At 39.2% G+C, this 16,199-nt stretch overlaps 1 protein-coding gene across 4 annotated transcripts in view; it reads left to right on the top strand.

The window, feature by feature from the left end:
- The window catches only part of MICU1 (mitochondrial calcium uptake 1), a 170,597-nt gene that overhangs the window by 14,371 nt on the left and 140,027 nt on the right, over window positions 1-16,199 (top strand). For 3 of the 4 annotated variants that reach the window (XM_042457030.1, XM_042457028.1, XM_042457027.1), the window contains exons 1-2: window positions 10,035-10,060; window positions 10,147-10,308. In XM_042457030.1, the coding sequence (XP_042312964.1) occupies window positions 10,050-10,060; window positions 10,147-10,308 (173 nt within the window). In that variant the 5' untranslated portion in view covers window positions 10,035-10,049. Of the gene's footprint in view, window positions 1-10,034; window positions 10,061-10,146; window positions 10,309-16,199 lie in introns of those variants that run through there. The other variant, XM_042457029.1, reaches the window with a different exon arrangement.

The raw sequence follows: 16,199 nt of genomic DNA, 5'->3' as shown, positions 1-16,199 counted from the left end.
GGATATGCAAGTCCCATTAAATGCAGTGGCACAGTAAGATTGTGTCCCATGTATAAAATGCCAAAATCAGTTTGTCCTTTGGAATTTATATATTTTAAAAAATATTTTCAGACCATGGATTAAATTAGTGGGTAATAAAATCAGTGAATATGGAGAGCTGACTGTGTGTGTGTGTGTGCGCGTGTGCGCGTATATCCATCCATCCATCCATCCATCCATCCATCCAGAAAACCTTAATTTTGGTATTTTATATAAGGGACACCATTTTACTATGCCATTGTACTTAATGGGGCTTGCAAATCCATGGATTTTTGTATCCACAGTGGGGCCTGGAACCCCAGTGGATACCAAGGGCCCACTGTAAGTGGTAGCTTACCTAGACCCAATGTATGGGAATTGTATGGCCATATGTGGTCCTCAAAAAAGTTCAGTATGGCCCTTTGGACTTCTATGATCCTTAAGAGTCTTTAGCACCCTCCCCCCCCAAATTGGCCCAATCCCATGTTTTGGGGGCAACCCCCCTCCTCTCTATGCCAAAACCCTTAAAAATACTGTGCCCTACAAAAGCAAGAATCCACACTGAAAAAGGCCCCCAAGGCAACCAGAAATGTCACAGTGCCACTTCTGTCTCCAAGAATGTCAGCCATGACAACATGCTGTGGGCCTCTGGAACACTGGAATTGGCTGATAAAGGGTGGTGTAGCCCTTGAACTGACAGTCCTGCTGATGTTATGTACATGTTCCTGTGACTTAAACCCTGCAACCCCCAAAATGTGTCAAGTTAGAACAATAAAAAGTATGCTCACACCAATAAACCCAAAGATTTGTTGGATGGCTAATGCAGTATCTCACAGTGTTGAAACCACATCATGGTCTTCTTACCACTTAGTTTTAAGTTTAATTTTATAAGTCATTGATTTTCAGTGTGAATATGTTGGGAAAGTTGTTCTCTCAAGGCCATAACAAACTCAGTTCAGTTGAGAGAGCTAATGAACTGTCTTGGGAGGAAAGACAAATAAAACTTTGGCTTCTGCCATTCATGTTTTAAGCCTGGGGCTAAGGTATACTAGGTGGTGAGGCACACACTAACTAGAAAATATTCCCCGTTCATAGGCTTCTGATGGGCTTCAAGCCAAATAGTAGATGCAGTGAGGGCTTTCAGGCAGAAACAGCTTGAATTTTATTCTCAAACAAATGGAATTCCCCATTTGGTTGAAATTAATATGATGAAATATTAGCCTGAGCGTTGTCAATTAAATTGCTTGCGTACAAAATTTAATCTTCACCCAGAAATCTAATTCAGATTAATAACACAAGTGCTGTGGGTAATCTTTCATCTAGATACTGAAAAAGTGTCAGTTTGAGTGAAAGTGGCAGTGAGGCCATCTCAGGAAAGACAGCTTTGGTGGCTTAACAAGCAGCAAGAACGGAGGAGCTACTCGGATACATTCATAGAAATTGCTGTGCCAGATTTGAGATGTGTAAATGGCATAGTTCACTTGCACCTTGTTTCATAGAATCATAGAATATGCAAATATTATACTAAAGTTTTCTCTGGGCTCAGCCTTTGGTCCTCCCAATGTTTTAGACGTCAGTTCCTGTAATTCCTGACTGTTGACCAAGTTGGCTGGGGCTTCTGGGATCTGAAGTCCAAAACAAATGAAGGACCAAAGGTTGGGGAGCCAATTGTTGTCTAGGAATGTAAATGTCATGTGAGTTTTATAGCCCTTAAATGGATGCTCTTTGTTGTCTAATGACCTTTACCACAAAGTACTATCCTGTTTTTCCATTTTGCTTCAGCCATGAGAACTAGAACCTTCTTAAACTTAACTTTCAAGAAGGAACTTGATTATGGCTATCAAAGAGAAGTGGGGAACCTGAGGCCTTGGAATCAAAACCTGCCCATCTGGACTTTCAAAACACTCATATTTCCTTCCCCATGACGCCATCATTTCATGGTTTCTCTGGTATTTATTTATTTATTTAGTATTTGCCTCCTGACTCCATACAGGTGAAATGCCTCTCTTAAGGCTTAGTTACTGTCAGTAAGACTTGCAAGTTCAAATATGAAAGTATGTTTGGTCCCATCCCTTTGCCTTTGGCCCTCTGCCAGAATGCAGCTCCCAAGAACTCATACTGAAAGAGATTCTTTACTCTTGCTGTAAAGCATTTAAACTTATACCAAAATGTGGAATGTTTTGAATTTTCTGGTATAAAAAATGAAGCATAGTTCTTTTTAAGATTGCTGCATGTGCTTTGTAAATGTGCTGAAGCTAATTGGCTCATGAATTCAAATTGAGATGCAGATGTGTCTTCTCAAAACAGTATTGCACACTGCATTTAGCGTAGGGAAGCACTAATACTGATTAGCTCCCATGGGTGCTACGGTAGGACAGTTATCATCTTTGCTAACCTGTCACTGGTTATGAGCTGAAAAAGGAGGGGGCTGTTTCCTAAAACAGTTGATGCCATACTAAATGAAGTCGGTAAATTGAAGTCATGCTTTGCATTATTAAAAAAAGGATTGGAAGAGTGTAGCTTGGGAGCATCTATGTTAAAAATAGTGAAGCTGGGAGGGGGGGAAATCCCTGCCTACTACCTTGCAAAAACCACTCTCAAATAGATTACATAATCTCAGTCACACCCATTCCTTCAGAGATCAGACTTGGCCATGGGAACACATGCCCTAGTTACATCCTGTTTGGGCTACTTTAGCACAGTATATGGGTCTGCCTTTGAAGAGTGTTCAGAAACTCCAGTTGGCCCAAAGAGCTGCAGCCAGATTGTTAACTGGGGTTGACTACGGGGAGCAAACAACTCCCTTGTTGCAACAACTCTACTGGCTGCCTGTCTGTTTCTGGGCAGAATCCAAAGGACTGGTAATGGCCTATAAAGCCCTATATAACTTGGGTCCAGATTGTTATTTTCCCATATGAACCTGCCAGCGTTTTGAGATCTTTTTGGGAGATTCTTCTCTCTGTCCCATCACATTCAGAGGTACATTTGGTGGGAACAGAGGAGAGGGACTTCTCAGTAAATGACCTCAGGCTCTGGAACTCCCTTCCCAGAAAAACTAGACTGGAAACCACCAATCTCCTCTTCCTCCTCATTTTATATATCCCACCTTTCTCCCAAGAAAGGGACTCAACATTACTAACAGCAACATTTATTTATTCATTTAATGGTAAGCTGCTTTTCTCCCAACTTGGACCTTAAAATCCCACAAAAACAAAAACAACAATAAGACAATTCAATTTTAAAACACAATTAAAACATTTTAATATAACAAATAAAAATGTAAAATCCTTTAAAAAATACTAAGTTAAAAATATGAAACCTTTAAAAACATACCAAGCAGCACTCCGAATTTAAAACAGTTCAATTTTTAAAAAAATACCAAAGTATTTAAGAAGTATAAATGTAAAGTTTTTAAAAATAATTTAAAACATTAAAACGATTGTGGATTAAAAATATTAACGTGTGCTATAAACTATATACAAACTTACAAAGCATTTGAAAGCCTTTTTAAACTTCATCAGATTAAAAAGCCTGACAGCACAAAAATGTTTTTTTCCTGCTGCTGAAAGGAGAGCAGGGATGGAACCATCCTGTCCTTCCTCACCAGAGAAGCTTCTTCCTTTGCACTTGGTCACCCTGAGAGCAGCAACCAAGCACCTGGTTGAGCAGCAACCAGGAGGCCTCTTACCCGCACTGGCCTTTGCTGGGTGGATGGCATTAGTGAGAGGCTTCTCAGTTGCTGGGCAGCCAATTGTCTGGTTGCTGCTCCCAGGGTGTCTGGGTGCAAAGGAAGCAGTGATTGAGAAGCCTTTTGCCTGGAGCAGCCTTTGCTGCAAGGCCAGCACAGTTGAGAGGCTTCTTGGTTACTGCTCAGATGCTGCTCCCAAGGTGACTGTGTGCAAAGGGAGCAGTGACTGAAATGGGTTGAATTTGCAGTGGAATATTAAATTGTTTTTATTTATTTATTTATTTATTATTAGACCTAATATCAAGAAAGACACATGGGGGAGTGCTACTATTGTTGCCAACAAGAAATGGGGGCCAGAAAGTTTGAGGAACACTGCTTTAGAAGATGAGAAGTAAAACCAGAAAGGTCTTTTGAGAAGATATCAAAATATTTTAATAATAATAATAATAATAATAATAATAATAATAATTTATATCCTGCCCCTCTGTGTGGTGGAACCAGGGCAGCTTACAACATTAAAATATACATTCCATGACTTCCAATCGCTCCCATAAAATACAATTAAACAAATTACAATTAAAACATCCTTAAAACACCTTTTTTTTTTTGCCACTGAGCAACTGCAACTGGCCTCCTTACATGTAATCCTAAGGGAAGAATTTGAAGTTCAACTGACATGACTTGAGTTTTGCAGCTCTGCTTTTTAAACCAACCAACAAACAAATAAGGAATTACAGTAAGCCCAATGGTTTTTTTTTGCCTACCCCTTTTTGGATAGGTAGCAGCTTTGCTAGTATCGGTGCCCACCAGCCTTTACTTTTGAAGAAGTTGTGGCTGTCTATAGGAATGCTTTCCTTTCTATTTCCTGTATGGATTCCCTGTCCTTAAGAAAAACCACGGAGAAGCCACTTTAATCTAGTCCTTTGGAATGCATTTTTGATTCTGATCTCCAGAGGCTGACCAAAGAAAACTGCATATAGAAGCTGCAGTTCAGGACACAAATCTCACTGCAAAATTATTCAGCAGCTGCTAAAAGACTCCCTTTCATTGAATGCCTCCTTGGAAAATAATATCCCAGCTGCTTCTAGAAGGAATTTGTGTTCAGAAAGTCCTGTTGTGGTAATGGGCTTAATGCATCATATCTGGAGGCTGTTCATTTCATAAACTCTTGGCTTCCTCAAATATTTGCCCCTTCTGTTACTGTGATCATCCTACCTTTTTTTGCTTGTTTGTTTATTTTTTCCACAGTCTACTTAATGGTGCATCTACTTGTGATAAGTTTCATCATTTCACTTCCTTGAAGTTACTTGCAGTTACTTCCTATTGTTACTTGCAATGAACTGTTTGCGGACACTGCAGCTACAGTGTTTGTGATTACTGAAAGATGGTTAAGGAACTGCGACCAGATTGCATGACTTTTCTTGTGTACAAATTTAGTTGTTGCATGGCATGGATGAAAACTAGTTTGTTAATCAGAGTACTGCTGCACCCATAATCTGCTTTTAGTTTCAGGTTTTAGCCCAAGCAGAAACTCTTGTTAGCACTAGTCCTGGTAAAACCATGTAGGAGAAAATTAGTTCTTTTGAAGAACACTAAGAAAAGGATCAAATAAACCCATAGTTCATTCCTGATTAATGTCAGTTAATAACCATAGTTAAGCAGATTGGTGGTCTAACTGTGTTGTGTCATTTACTCGGTTTATCACATGCATATTCCATCTTTCTTCCAACAGAATTCAAGCCATCACTCATGGGATTCCCAGATGGTTTCCCATCCAGGCAGTGATAAGCTCTAGACCTGCTTAGCATCAGCAGGGTGGCTGCATCATGTGTCTGTAGATCAGAGATGGGCATGATCTTGGGTTCAAAATGCCATTTGGGACCACTTTATTGGTCAACCAAATGTGACATCCCTAGACACCCAAAAGATTGTATGCACCTCCCAGGCCATACATCTCACCACTCCAAAGCAATGGTGTACTTCTCTGATAAATCTCAGCAATCTCCATTCTATTGTTCTTTTAGGTAGGGGTGTGTAGTAATCTGCTTGGATTCCAAGTGATTAAGCAGAATTATTATTATTATTATTATTATTATTATTATTATTATTATTATTATTATTTGTATATAAGGACATGCAGACAAACATATTGCAGATACATTTTCAAAAGTAGGCTATAGATCTGAAACTGTCAGATAAAAAGCACATGCTGTAAACTTTTATCTGGATTGGTGACAATCTTGTATTTTTCAAGCTTCTGTTGACATAGCTTGCCAGTGTTGACTTCAAAGGCAATATAGGCTTGGGTATTATTGGAAGTCTTAAGAAGTAATCTTATAAAGTGCAGTGCTGCCTGCCAAGTAGCTGTGCTAAAGAGGCCAAGAGTGCATAATGTATTGTCAGGCCTATGATGAAGAATGAGCAAATTGGAAAGGGACAGAGGCCTACTGAAAAGTGCTGCATGTGAATAAACTCCTGTGTGCAAAACTGCTTTTAAAAATAGCATGTTGCTAAGTACGCTGGCTGCTTATGATTTTTTTTTTAAAAAAATGGTCCTTCCTTTGCTGCATTTCCAATTTTGTCTGCTTGCTAGCACAATTAAAATATATTGGCAATTGACTTCATTCAGTGCCATAAGTTGTTCTTCATAGCTTTACTAATTTCCAGCCCATAAAATGTAGGTGAATGATGGCTTTTAAGGGAACAAGAAGGAGTGTATGTTTCAGTGCCAGTGTGGAGGACAAAAGAGCTGGTATTCCAGATGTCAATGTGAAGACGTCTGAAAGCTGTGAGCAGATTTCTTGTTTAATTTTCACCCATTCTCTCATCCTATACCATGTTTTCTTCTGCCAGCTGTCCATCTTTTTCCTGCAGCTAAGGGTGTGTGAACATTGGTGTGAGATCAGGGGGAGAAGTTCAGAAATACGTACATTCACATACATGGATGTTCAAGTCCCATTAAATACAGTACAACAGTTTAGTAAAATGGTCTCTTACATAAAATGGCCACATCAAAGTTGTTTTAGGAATTTATAATATTTTCAATATTTTCAAACTGTAGATGGTTGAATCCGTGGATAAAGAATCCATGGATATGGAAGGCCAACTGTATAAATATTTGTTGTTATGTGCTGTCAAGTCAGTTCCAATGTAGGGCAACCCTATCATAGAGTTTTCTCTGCAAGATTTTTCAGAGGAGGTTTGACATGAAAGAAGAGTGTGACTTGCTCAAGTTAGGGGGTTTCAATGGCTGAACAAGGATTCAAGCCATGCTGTCCTGGAGATCTAATATAAGATTCAGAGTGCTATATGATGTATCTTAATGCCCCTCTAACTAAAATAAGAAATTGGAAATTCCCTGCTTTCTCATTCTTCCTTGTCTGTATCCATTTCCTACCCTATTTTGGCCTTAAGCAAATTGGTAGCACCAAGGTTAACCCACCCTGAGGTTAGCTTTAAAAGTGAAGCTTGGACAATGAGGTTGGTTTACTAACATGAACATGGTTTCTAGTTGCTTAAGGGTGATGCTTATAGAGGTTAATAATGGAAATGTGGAAATGGAATTTGGGGAAGAGGAAGCTGTGCAGTTGAAGTTTGGGCAAGAGGGGAATGTGCAAACTGAAAGGCTGCTTCTGATTGCCTGACCATGGCTGAAAAATTAAGAATCAAAATATTTACTACACAGGTTCAGTATCCCTTATCCACAATTCTGAAACCAGAAATACCCCAAAATTGTCCACATGGGTGGCTTTCTGATGGTTCCTTGTTTATAAACTTCATTTCACGCACAAAATTATTAAAAATATTATGCTTAAAATTACCTTCAGGCTATGTTTATAAGGTGAATACGAATATGAAACATAAATAAATTTCGTGTTTAGACTTGGATCCTATCTCCAAGATGTCTCAATATGTACAGTATATGCAAATATCCCAAAATCTTTAAAAAAAAAACTGAAACACTTCTAGTCCTTAAGCATTTTGGATAAGGACGACTCAGCTTGTACCAATGTGCAGTAGTGGTTTCATTTGTTTTTCTCTGTGACATATTGCATGTTTTTTGTTCAGTAAAAAAAGACAGTTCCTTCCAAAAAGCTTATAAACTTCACCAGATATTTCCATGTGAAGTAAGCTTTATGATTAGGTGCTGCTGGGCTTGGGATCTATGGGACATACGCAAAGTCCCATTTGCTCCCCATTAAGGATTTCCCCCCCACTTTACTTTCTTTGAGAGCCATCTTGGGTCCTGCTCTTGGAGAAAGATAGATATAGGTTAAACAAATGAACACCAGTTAAAAACAACATTGTGGGACAACAAAACAGCTTTTGTCTCACACCCGAACTGCTGCTGCTGGCTGGCATATTGGGAAACAAAGTCTTGTTCTGGATCACTCTGAGGTTGCAGTTGCAAGCCATCACTAGGTAAACCATTTCCTCCCAGTGAGAGTGGTGTGTGGCCAAACAGATGCTGCCTTTGGGGGCATGCAACCACTGAGGGCACCAAAATGATGAGGAAGTTGGTTGAGATCCTTAGTGTAGCCTGGTTGGTTTGGAGAGAAATAAAATTAAAATAATAATTAATAAACTATTTTATATATTTTAATCTTTATAATATATGGTTACTTATTTTTTTTAAATTGACTTTATTGTAAGCTGCCTGGAGATCTTTGGATTTAGAATCGGCTATAAAAATGAATTAAAATCTAATACAAATAATTTGCAACTCCAATTTCAGTTCCTAGTGCTGCATTTTCATTTCACACCTTTTTCACTGCTGCCACTGCCTGCATATTGCCATTTGTTTTCTGTTTGGGAATACTCCCAGGCTTTTGTGCCTGGAACCTCTTCTTGATACGCCATTAGTAGCACCACTGGCTCTTTGCATTATTTGGTGGTTTTACTGCTTAAAAGGCTGGCACCTTTGGGTATTCTGCAAGATGGAAAGACATTGTCTCACAGTAAAGGTGCTTACATACTGGAGTCATTATTATTTCAACTCTTTCCATTTTTGCAGTTCCCACAGGTACCTCTTAAATAGATTGTTGTTCGTGCTTGGACATGATGTTTCCACTTTAAAGCCTTTACTTTTAAATACTACTTAGATCAGTAGCCAGCTTTCCATTCTTCTTTCTATAGTCAACTGGACAGTGAAGTAAATTTTGTTGGTTGTAAAAAGAACACCTTAACTACCAATAAATCCTAATACAAACTATTACCCAGTTTTACCTTTTTGCACTCTGTACAGAGGCTATCAGAACTGGTGTGGAATTTCTCCCCTACCTACACTTTGTATCTCAGACAGAACTGCTTTCGTGCACGGTGTATTTTTGATGCCTTTCCATCTATAATCATATAATACATAGAAGGAAAATAAAAGTATGCTTTGAGAGTCAAAAGAGATACCAGGAACTGGTATTGCAGAAAAATGGGGAGCAGGGAATAGTCACCAAAAATGCTAGCGTCCATATGTGACACTTGTTGAATCAGCCTCCAACACTCAGGAACTCACAAAGATGTGGTAGTAACACTCTAGTGCACTTGTCTCTCCATTCTGTTAGATTGAAATGTTGAGGAGCACATCTTCCTCTTTTTCAGTAGCTTGACATATACAATTGCAATGATAAGGTCATGACATTAGTGTTGGGAATTCTAGGCTGGCTCTAAGATTTCTGACTTCATACCTGATGCTCTAGTCTATAGAGTTTATTGCGCATACCTTAGAACGGCCCCTGAGCATTCTTAATGGGGCTGTTCTGGGAACGGGAGGCGGCAGGGAATGCTGTATATCACACAGCAAGAATGCCGCCGCCGAGCGTTCCCCTTCCGTTCTGGGAGCGTTCCCCAGGGATGATTTTCGCGAACGCTTTCTCAAGCGTTCTCAAAAATCGGCCCTCTAGAACAGAACGGAAGGCTCCCAGAACAGAAAGGGAATGCTCGGTTGCAGCGGTGTTCTCGCTGTGTGATATTCAGCGTTCCCCACCACCTCCCATTCCCAGAATGGCCCCTTTAAGAACGCTCAGGGGCCATTCTAAGGTAGGTGCGATAAACTCCTATGTCTATGCTGTATAGATAAAATAAGTGTTCCCCAACCTGGAGCCTACATTGCAGCCTCTTCTTCTTCAGGTGGAATGTATGTTCCAGATCCCACCTCCAGTTCATTCTGCTTTGGATGGACTCCTCCTGATACTCTGTCTTGATTTTCGGTGAAGGTCTGGTCTCAGTACTGATCTGCCATGGACATCTGTTTCCATGTGCATGGCTGCCTACAGCCTAGCAAAAACGGGCTGATTCAGCGAGATCTTCTGCTTGTCTTCTGCTGTCCTGTGGATTTAAAAATGGATGGATGGGTAAAAGGTGAAGTTCTTTTCTTCATTAAAGGGAACAGAAATATTATAAACCTTCATGTTCCTCCTCTTACTGTGATCTGTTTTTCTTTCCAGGATGTTACGCTTTCGCCTTCTCCCTGCTGTAGCAGGTTTAGCTGCCATTTCTAGGCGGCATTATGGAACAACCCAGTCCATCCGTAGCCGGCGCAGGCTGTTGATGGTGGCTTTTGTAGGAACTACAGCTGTGACAGCAAGCACTGGACTTCTTTGGAAAAGGTAGGGACTTCAAACTGGCATTGCTGCTTTCATCAGTTTTTGAAAGGTTACTTCAGACAGCGTCAATTATTAATAAAATTAGGTTGCAAACCTTGAACAACATATTTTTAACTAATCTTGTTTCTTGACTGTCCAAGTTAGTTGGCACTCTTCTACATCCATTGGAGAAGAGTATGTGAGAAGAAACGAGACTAGTCAGTTGCTACATTAGATATTCTCTGTGCTACACTGATTTTACAAGACCTAGCCCTGCCAAGTTAGATACAGTGGTGCCTCGGGTTACGAAATTAATTCGTTCCGCCATTCCCTTCGTAACGCGAAAATTTCGTAACCCGAAATAGCTTTCCGTTAGCGCTGGAAGCCTATAGCATTTGAATTTCGCGCCGAAATGAATTTCGTAACCCGAAAAATATTTCGTAACCCGAAACAGTTTTTTTCCAATCCAACTTTTTCGTATCCCGGAAATTTCGTAACCCGCGCATTTCGTATCCCGAGGTATCACTGTATATGGTTGTCATTTTGGTGGTATTTTTGTATTATAACCACATAAATAATTACAGTATTTGAAGCACTACAGTGTATGTGCAAATACTTCACTTTGGTGTGACTAAAAAAGTCATGTACGGTGTACACATATTGTGATATACAGCTAATCTTGAGATCATTTTTAATGTCACCTGTATACTTGAAAATTAGTTATGCAAACCTAAGGAAGCTCTAATATACAAGGTGGTTTTGAAGATATTCTGCCATGCGTCATGTGGTATTTTGAAAGTGCTTGATGATCTGATCTGTCTTTTGGACATAATGACTGAATACAGTACTTTTAATATTGGTTGTTTTCATTTGAAAACAGATCTCTGAGTTACTTGTTGAGATAACAATATGCTTATTAGAGGGATTAGCAGCTGGAGGCATATGGACCAATAAGCCTCTTTCTTGTGGGGCATTGTCTCTACCCAACTTATAACGTAAAAGAACAAAATGGAGAACAAAACGGCATGTCTAGTAACAGATGTGGAGATTATAATGTAATCATAGTAAGACTGTGGAGGGGGCAACAGAAGAACTTAGGTGCTTTTCAGTTGCCACCTCACCTTCCCCTTGGTAACCCTGTGACAAAATAACTGGCTGTTCATAAACCCCAGTGACAGTTCTTCTAACAGAACTCTTACTTAGTCCAGTGGAAATACAAAAAAAGTTTATTGATCTAGTGACCATATCGTTTGAATGAAAATACATTCTGCCACTTCTGGAAAGCTCTCTGAGAAGTTCCATGTGTTTCTACTCAGAAGTAATTCTTGCTATGTTTAGTAGTACACACTCCTAAGAAGTATGATTCAGGGTGCATCTACACAGGCCAAATAAAACAATTTCACCTAGTTTTCACAATGAGCTGTCTAAATAATGTATGGGATGATTGGAACCAAATCCAGGCTTTTTAATTGGTTCAGGACTTTAACCTGGAGAAAAAAGTAGGGATTTATCCTGGTTTTGAGCAGAAAATCTGGATATTTGCACTTGCATGTGGACTGCACTCCCTAGTGATGTTGCTCTAAGGCCAGGAGCAAGTAGTTCAGAAATATATATGTTTGCATCTATGTGGGGGAGAGGAGAAAAACAGAGTGCCAGTGATAGTATGGCTGCTCATACTGCAATTTATCAGACTGAGGTGAATTTAGAAGGGAGAAATGTATGTGGACAGTTCTCCTGAACTCGCCTTGGTGTGTGTAGACAAGCCTGTGGTCGCTGCAGATTGGGGTAACCGAAAGGTAAACTGGATTTTCCTGTCAGTGTAGACACATTCTCAGATTGCAGCCTTGGTAGACCTAGGCTTTGTCAACAAGGGAAAATTATATACTTGGGCAGCCAACAAAAATGTCTTCCGGTGCTTCCTTGTGGTCTTGACTTGACAGATAGATGTCAGTGTTTAAAGAGTATTTCTGGTTGATATTTTGGTCATGACAAAATACAGGTTTATAGACACACCCAAAGCAGTAGATTTTTTTAAAAATGGAATTTGCAGGTGCTTATTCACATGCTTGAAACTAAAGTTATAAGCATCTCAAGGTTATGTAAAATTTCAGGGGGCTAATTGGGAACAGTTGCTAATTCAAAGTAAGGCTTTGTGTAAATATTCTGTTAGGGAAGTTTACCCACTGCAGAGATGATATAACACAACACTTGTTTTCTCTCAATTAGTTAAGCAAATATACTTTCATTGGTGTATGAATCCTTGCTGTGCTGCAAAGCTGCAGCCTCCTGAGGAGTGGGAGGATAGTGTTTTCTTTCTTTTCTTCTTCTTCTTTTTCCATAGCTTCTCATGCAGTGCAGAAGGCCTGCTGCCTGTGATGATATGTGACACTAATGAGGAGTGTGTGGCTTCCAACATTCTGGTTAACCTTGAATAGTCTATTTCTAGATCTTGTGGCACTTAATCAAGAGTTCAGTGAGAAGCCCCATTACAGGAATCCTCATCAGCTGCAGGGGACCCCTTCCTTTAAGTCTAAAGATGAATTAGATTTGCAGGGGTTTTCACAGTGATTTTCTTGGGGGAAATGCTTCTTTTATGCATTGGAATATTCTATGTATACATTTGGTCTTTTGTTTTGTTTTTTTCAGTGAGTTTCCCTGAAAGTTAAATTGAAAGAATTGTGTTCCCTGTAAAGGCATTTCCCCATCTTAATATTTGTGATTTCTAACCTGAAGCTTAAGCACACGGGTGGAAGGGGGCTTTTTTTTTATGTTTCTGTCACTGTCTTGTATTTACCATTTGCATTCATGAACTGCAATAAAATTAAAATTAATTAAAAGGTTGTATGTACGCGCTGTGTAAATTTACAGCGCTATATAAATAACGCTTAATAATAATAATAATAACTGCAAATAAAGTACTCTTTGACATGACAAAATGGAACACTGCAGTAAATGGCTCACTTGTAGAAGAAGGGATAAAACAATTTTCTGATATCACCTATTCATTCAGTAGCTTGTTACAGTAAGTGGACAAACAAGCATGTCCCTCCCACTGCCCACCATGTACATATGTATGCGCACGCACACGCACACACATTGCAAACATAGCATTTTCCAACATGAAAAGGCAGAATTGAAAAGGTAAACTTGATAGCTAGCTTTAAACCTAAAGGTGGTATTGTAATTCTTATCTTATTTGGGTACACTAATGCATAATGTTGTGTTCAGATGCAGTGCATACTTGTTCATCCCTGGTTTTGTACACTCAAGTTGGAGCAAAGTCCTTGTTCAGAATGTGGTTTGTTAGGCTAGAATTCCTGAGTTACTGTTACATTTGGCTATGATTTTCACTCCACTAGACACTCTCAGGATTAGTGTGAATGTTATTTGTCAACTGGGTGTTCTGGCCTATGGTATGTTTCTTAGTGAACAATCTTTGCAGAGTGAATATGACTCTATTTTTTTTTTAAAAAGATGGCATTCAATGGACATGCACTACTATGATGAGACTGACTATGACCCACATACATGTCTGTTATATGGTTTTTATAGTAGTTGTTCTTTTAAAACTTAAAATTTACTAATACCAAAAACATTTCTGATAGATCCAATACTTAAGTTGGTTACTTCAAGTATGTACGTGACCTAAGATAAATAAAAAAAAAAACCACTCTCTTCTGTCTTACTAAAGCCTTCCAACCCGGAAGGGATTGTTGATTGAGACAGGTTACTGGTGGCTGGTGGCTATTTACAAACCTGGTTTGTAAACACTTCCCTTTCCCCCTGCAAAGACTGCTGTATGAACTGGCCCCTGCAAGAGAAGTCCTCTTCAGAAGCATATTTCTCAAGCTCTGGTAGCAACTGTGTGATGTAGTTCATTACCACATGTGTGAATTTTTAAAAATGTTCTCCTGCATTTGCACAACTATACTGTGCTCCTTATTTTGCCCGTTTTCTGAGCTGTCACCCTGGGAGCTTCTTCAGATACTTATAGCCTTGTTACAAGGATGAACCTTAACAGCTGCCTCATTCTCAAAAGAAATGGAAAAATGGCAAGAATTTGTGAAATCTATGGTAAAAATATAGCTCCTGGTTCAAGCTGTGCTGCATAGCATATCTCCTGGAGCTAAGGGTTCAGAAAGATTAGAAGGGCATCCTGAAAGTTAAATATATTATTTGAAGTTGACTATGCCTCTTATTTCTGTTGAATAATTGAAAGCAAGAGACTTCAGTTAGTGAGGCAAAGCAGTCATCCCAATGAATGATGAAACCTGTTTGAGATCTCCCACTCAATAGATAGGTATGCCAGGCAGAGGAATTTGGTTAGGTGTATTGGTATATATATGGTTGTGCATGTTTTAGTGACCCATTCTGAAATCACTAGCGTAATTTGTGTTTTATTATTAGAATGAGACATACTTTGAGGTGTGGTAATTGTACCATGCCATTTTTTTCACCTGAAGCAGGAAGCCACTACAAGTAATTTCCCAAATGAAAATGTTCATCCCCATGTATTAGCGACAATTGAATTTTCTTTGAACTCCTTTGCTCTTAAATGTCATGTTTAATTCTGGCTGTTGGGTTTTATAGAGCAGCACTGGCACCCTCTGGTGGATAACCTGGGTTGTAATTTCTGTAGGGTGATATGTTGGTAAATCCTAATAGGAAATGCCAGTAATGTCAGTAAACACAATACAAGAATGGTTGTGACAAGTTGTGTCTCCAGAAGACTTGGTGCTGCCTATCAAGTGCTTGAGGGCGTTTCTTGCTTACAAGATTCATCCTTATTTTGCTTTTTTGCCCTTAACTGTTCTGTATAATCTATTTTGCCTCTCCTAATTTCAGTCTTCTCTTTTTTGATGTGAATAATAAGGATACCATCAGTTTATTGCTTTCTGGCCTACAGGAGATATGCCTGTCCTCTGAGATTACTGTAAACATTCCTCTGCGTGCTGTTTACTTTTGAAACTCTTGTCGAAAGTACTACCTTTTCTTATTAAAAGAAAACAGCCGCCTTGAATCTTAGGCTGGAAGAAAGTCAGGATATAAATTAAATAAATAAATAAAAATAAATAAAAATCTCGCAGAACTGCTGCCAGCTGGAAAAGACAGTATCCCCAATAGTACAGTCTCACAACCTTCAAGCACTTGGAATACAATTCCCATCAGCCCCTAACCTCACAGGGATGGCAGGAATTGAAGATCAGCACATCTGGAGAACAACAGATTGGGGAAGGTTGGACTCGGTGGGCTCTTCTTAAAAATCACGTGACAACTTAATTCATGGTTTGACATCAGGTAAAATGCCGCACAATGAAGTACGTTAAAATCTGCTGCCCTGAGAGAAATTCATACAACTAATAAGGATTTCCACTAACGAGAACATACGGTAGTTTTCAAGAATCCTGGTGGAATGAAGCATGTAAGCCAACCAAGTACAACAAAATATCTGACAGGATAAAAATAGGAGAAACTACACAGTGATGAATAGCTCATTTAAAAACAAAAACAACAGTATTCCATCGATGACCTGTTCCAACAATAGTTGGGTAAGGGAACTTGCCCGCCTACACATCCTCTAACTATGGCATTAACCAACATAGACTACATTTTTACTATCTGTTTGTGAACGTAAATAATAAAGCATTAGAATATAACAGTGGCAGAACCTTCTTCTCATTTCCAGAATCAAAAACAATGTATGCAGTATTATTGAGCAGAAGCCCAACTGTCAGAAACAGGCATAAATTTGTGGTATATCATTATAGAAAGAGAAATTGGAAAAATGTCTCCCTAAAAATCTTCATGATTCAAAGGTGGCCAAGATGTCATGGGGAGGAGAAATCAGTAAGAAAGTTACTAAAGAGCAGGTTGCTGGAAAGACAGGTAAGCAATTTTTCTCTGTAGTTCAGCAC

Source organism: Sceloporus undulatus, chromosome 3 (genome assembly GCF_019175285.1).
Source record: "Sceloporus undulatus isolate JIND9_A2432 ecotype Alabama chromosome 3, SceUnd_v1.1, whole genome shotgun sequence".
NCBI lineage: Eukaryota > Metazoa > Chordata > Lepidosauria > Squamata > Phrynosomatidae > Sceloporus > Sceloporus undulatus.
Note: the sequence above shows the minus strand (reverse complement) of the source record. Positions and strands in the feature narration are given on the sequence as shown.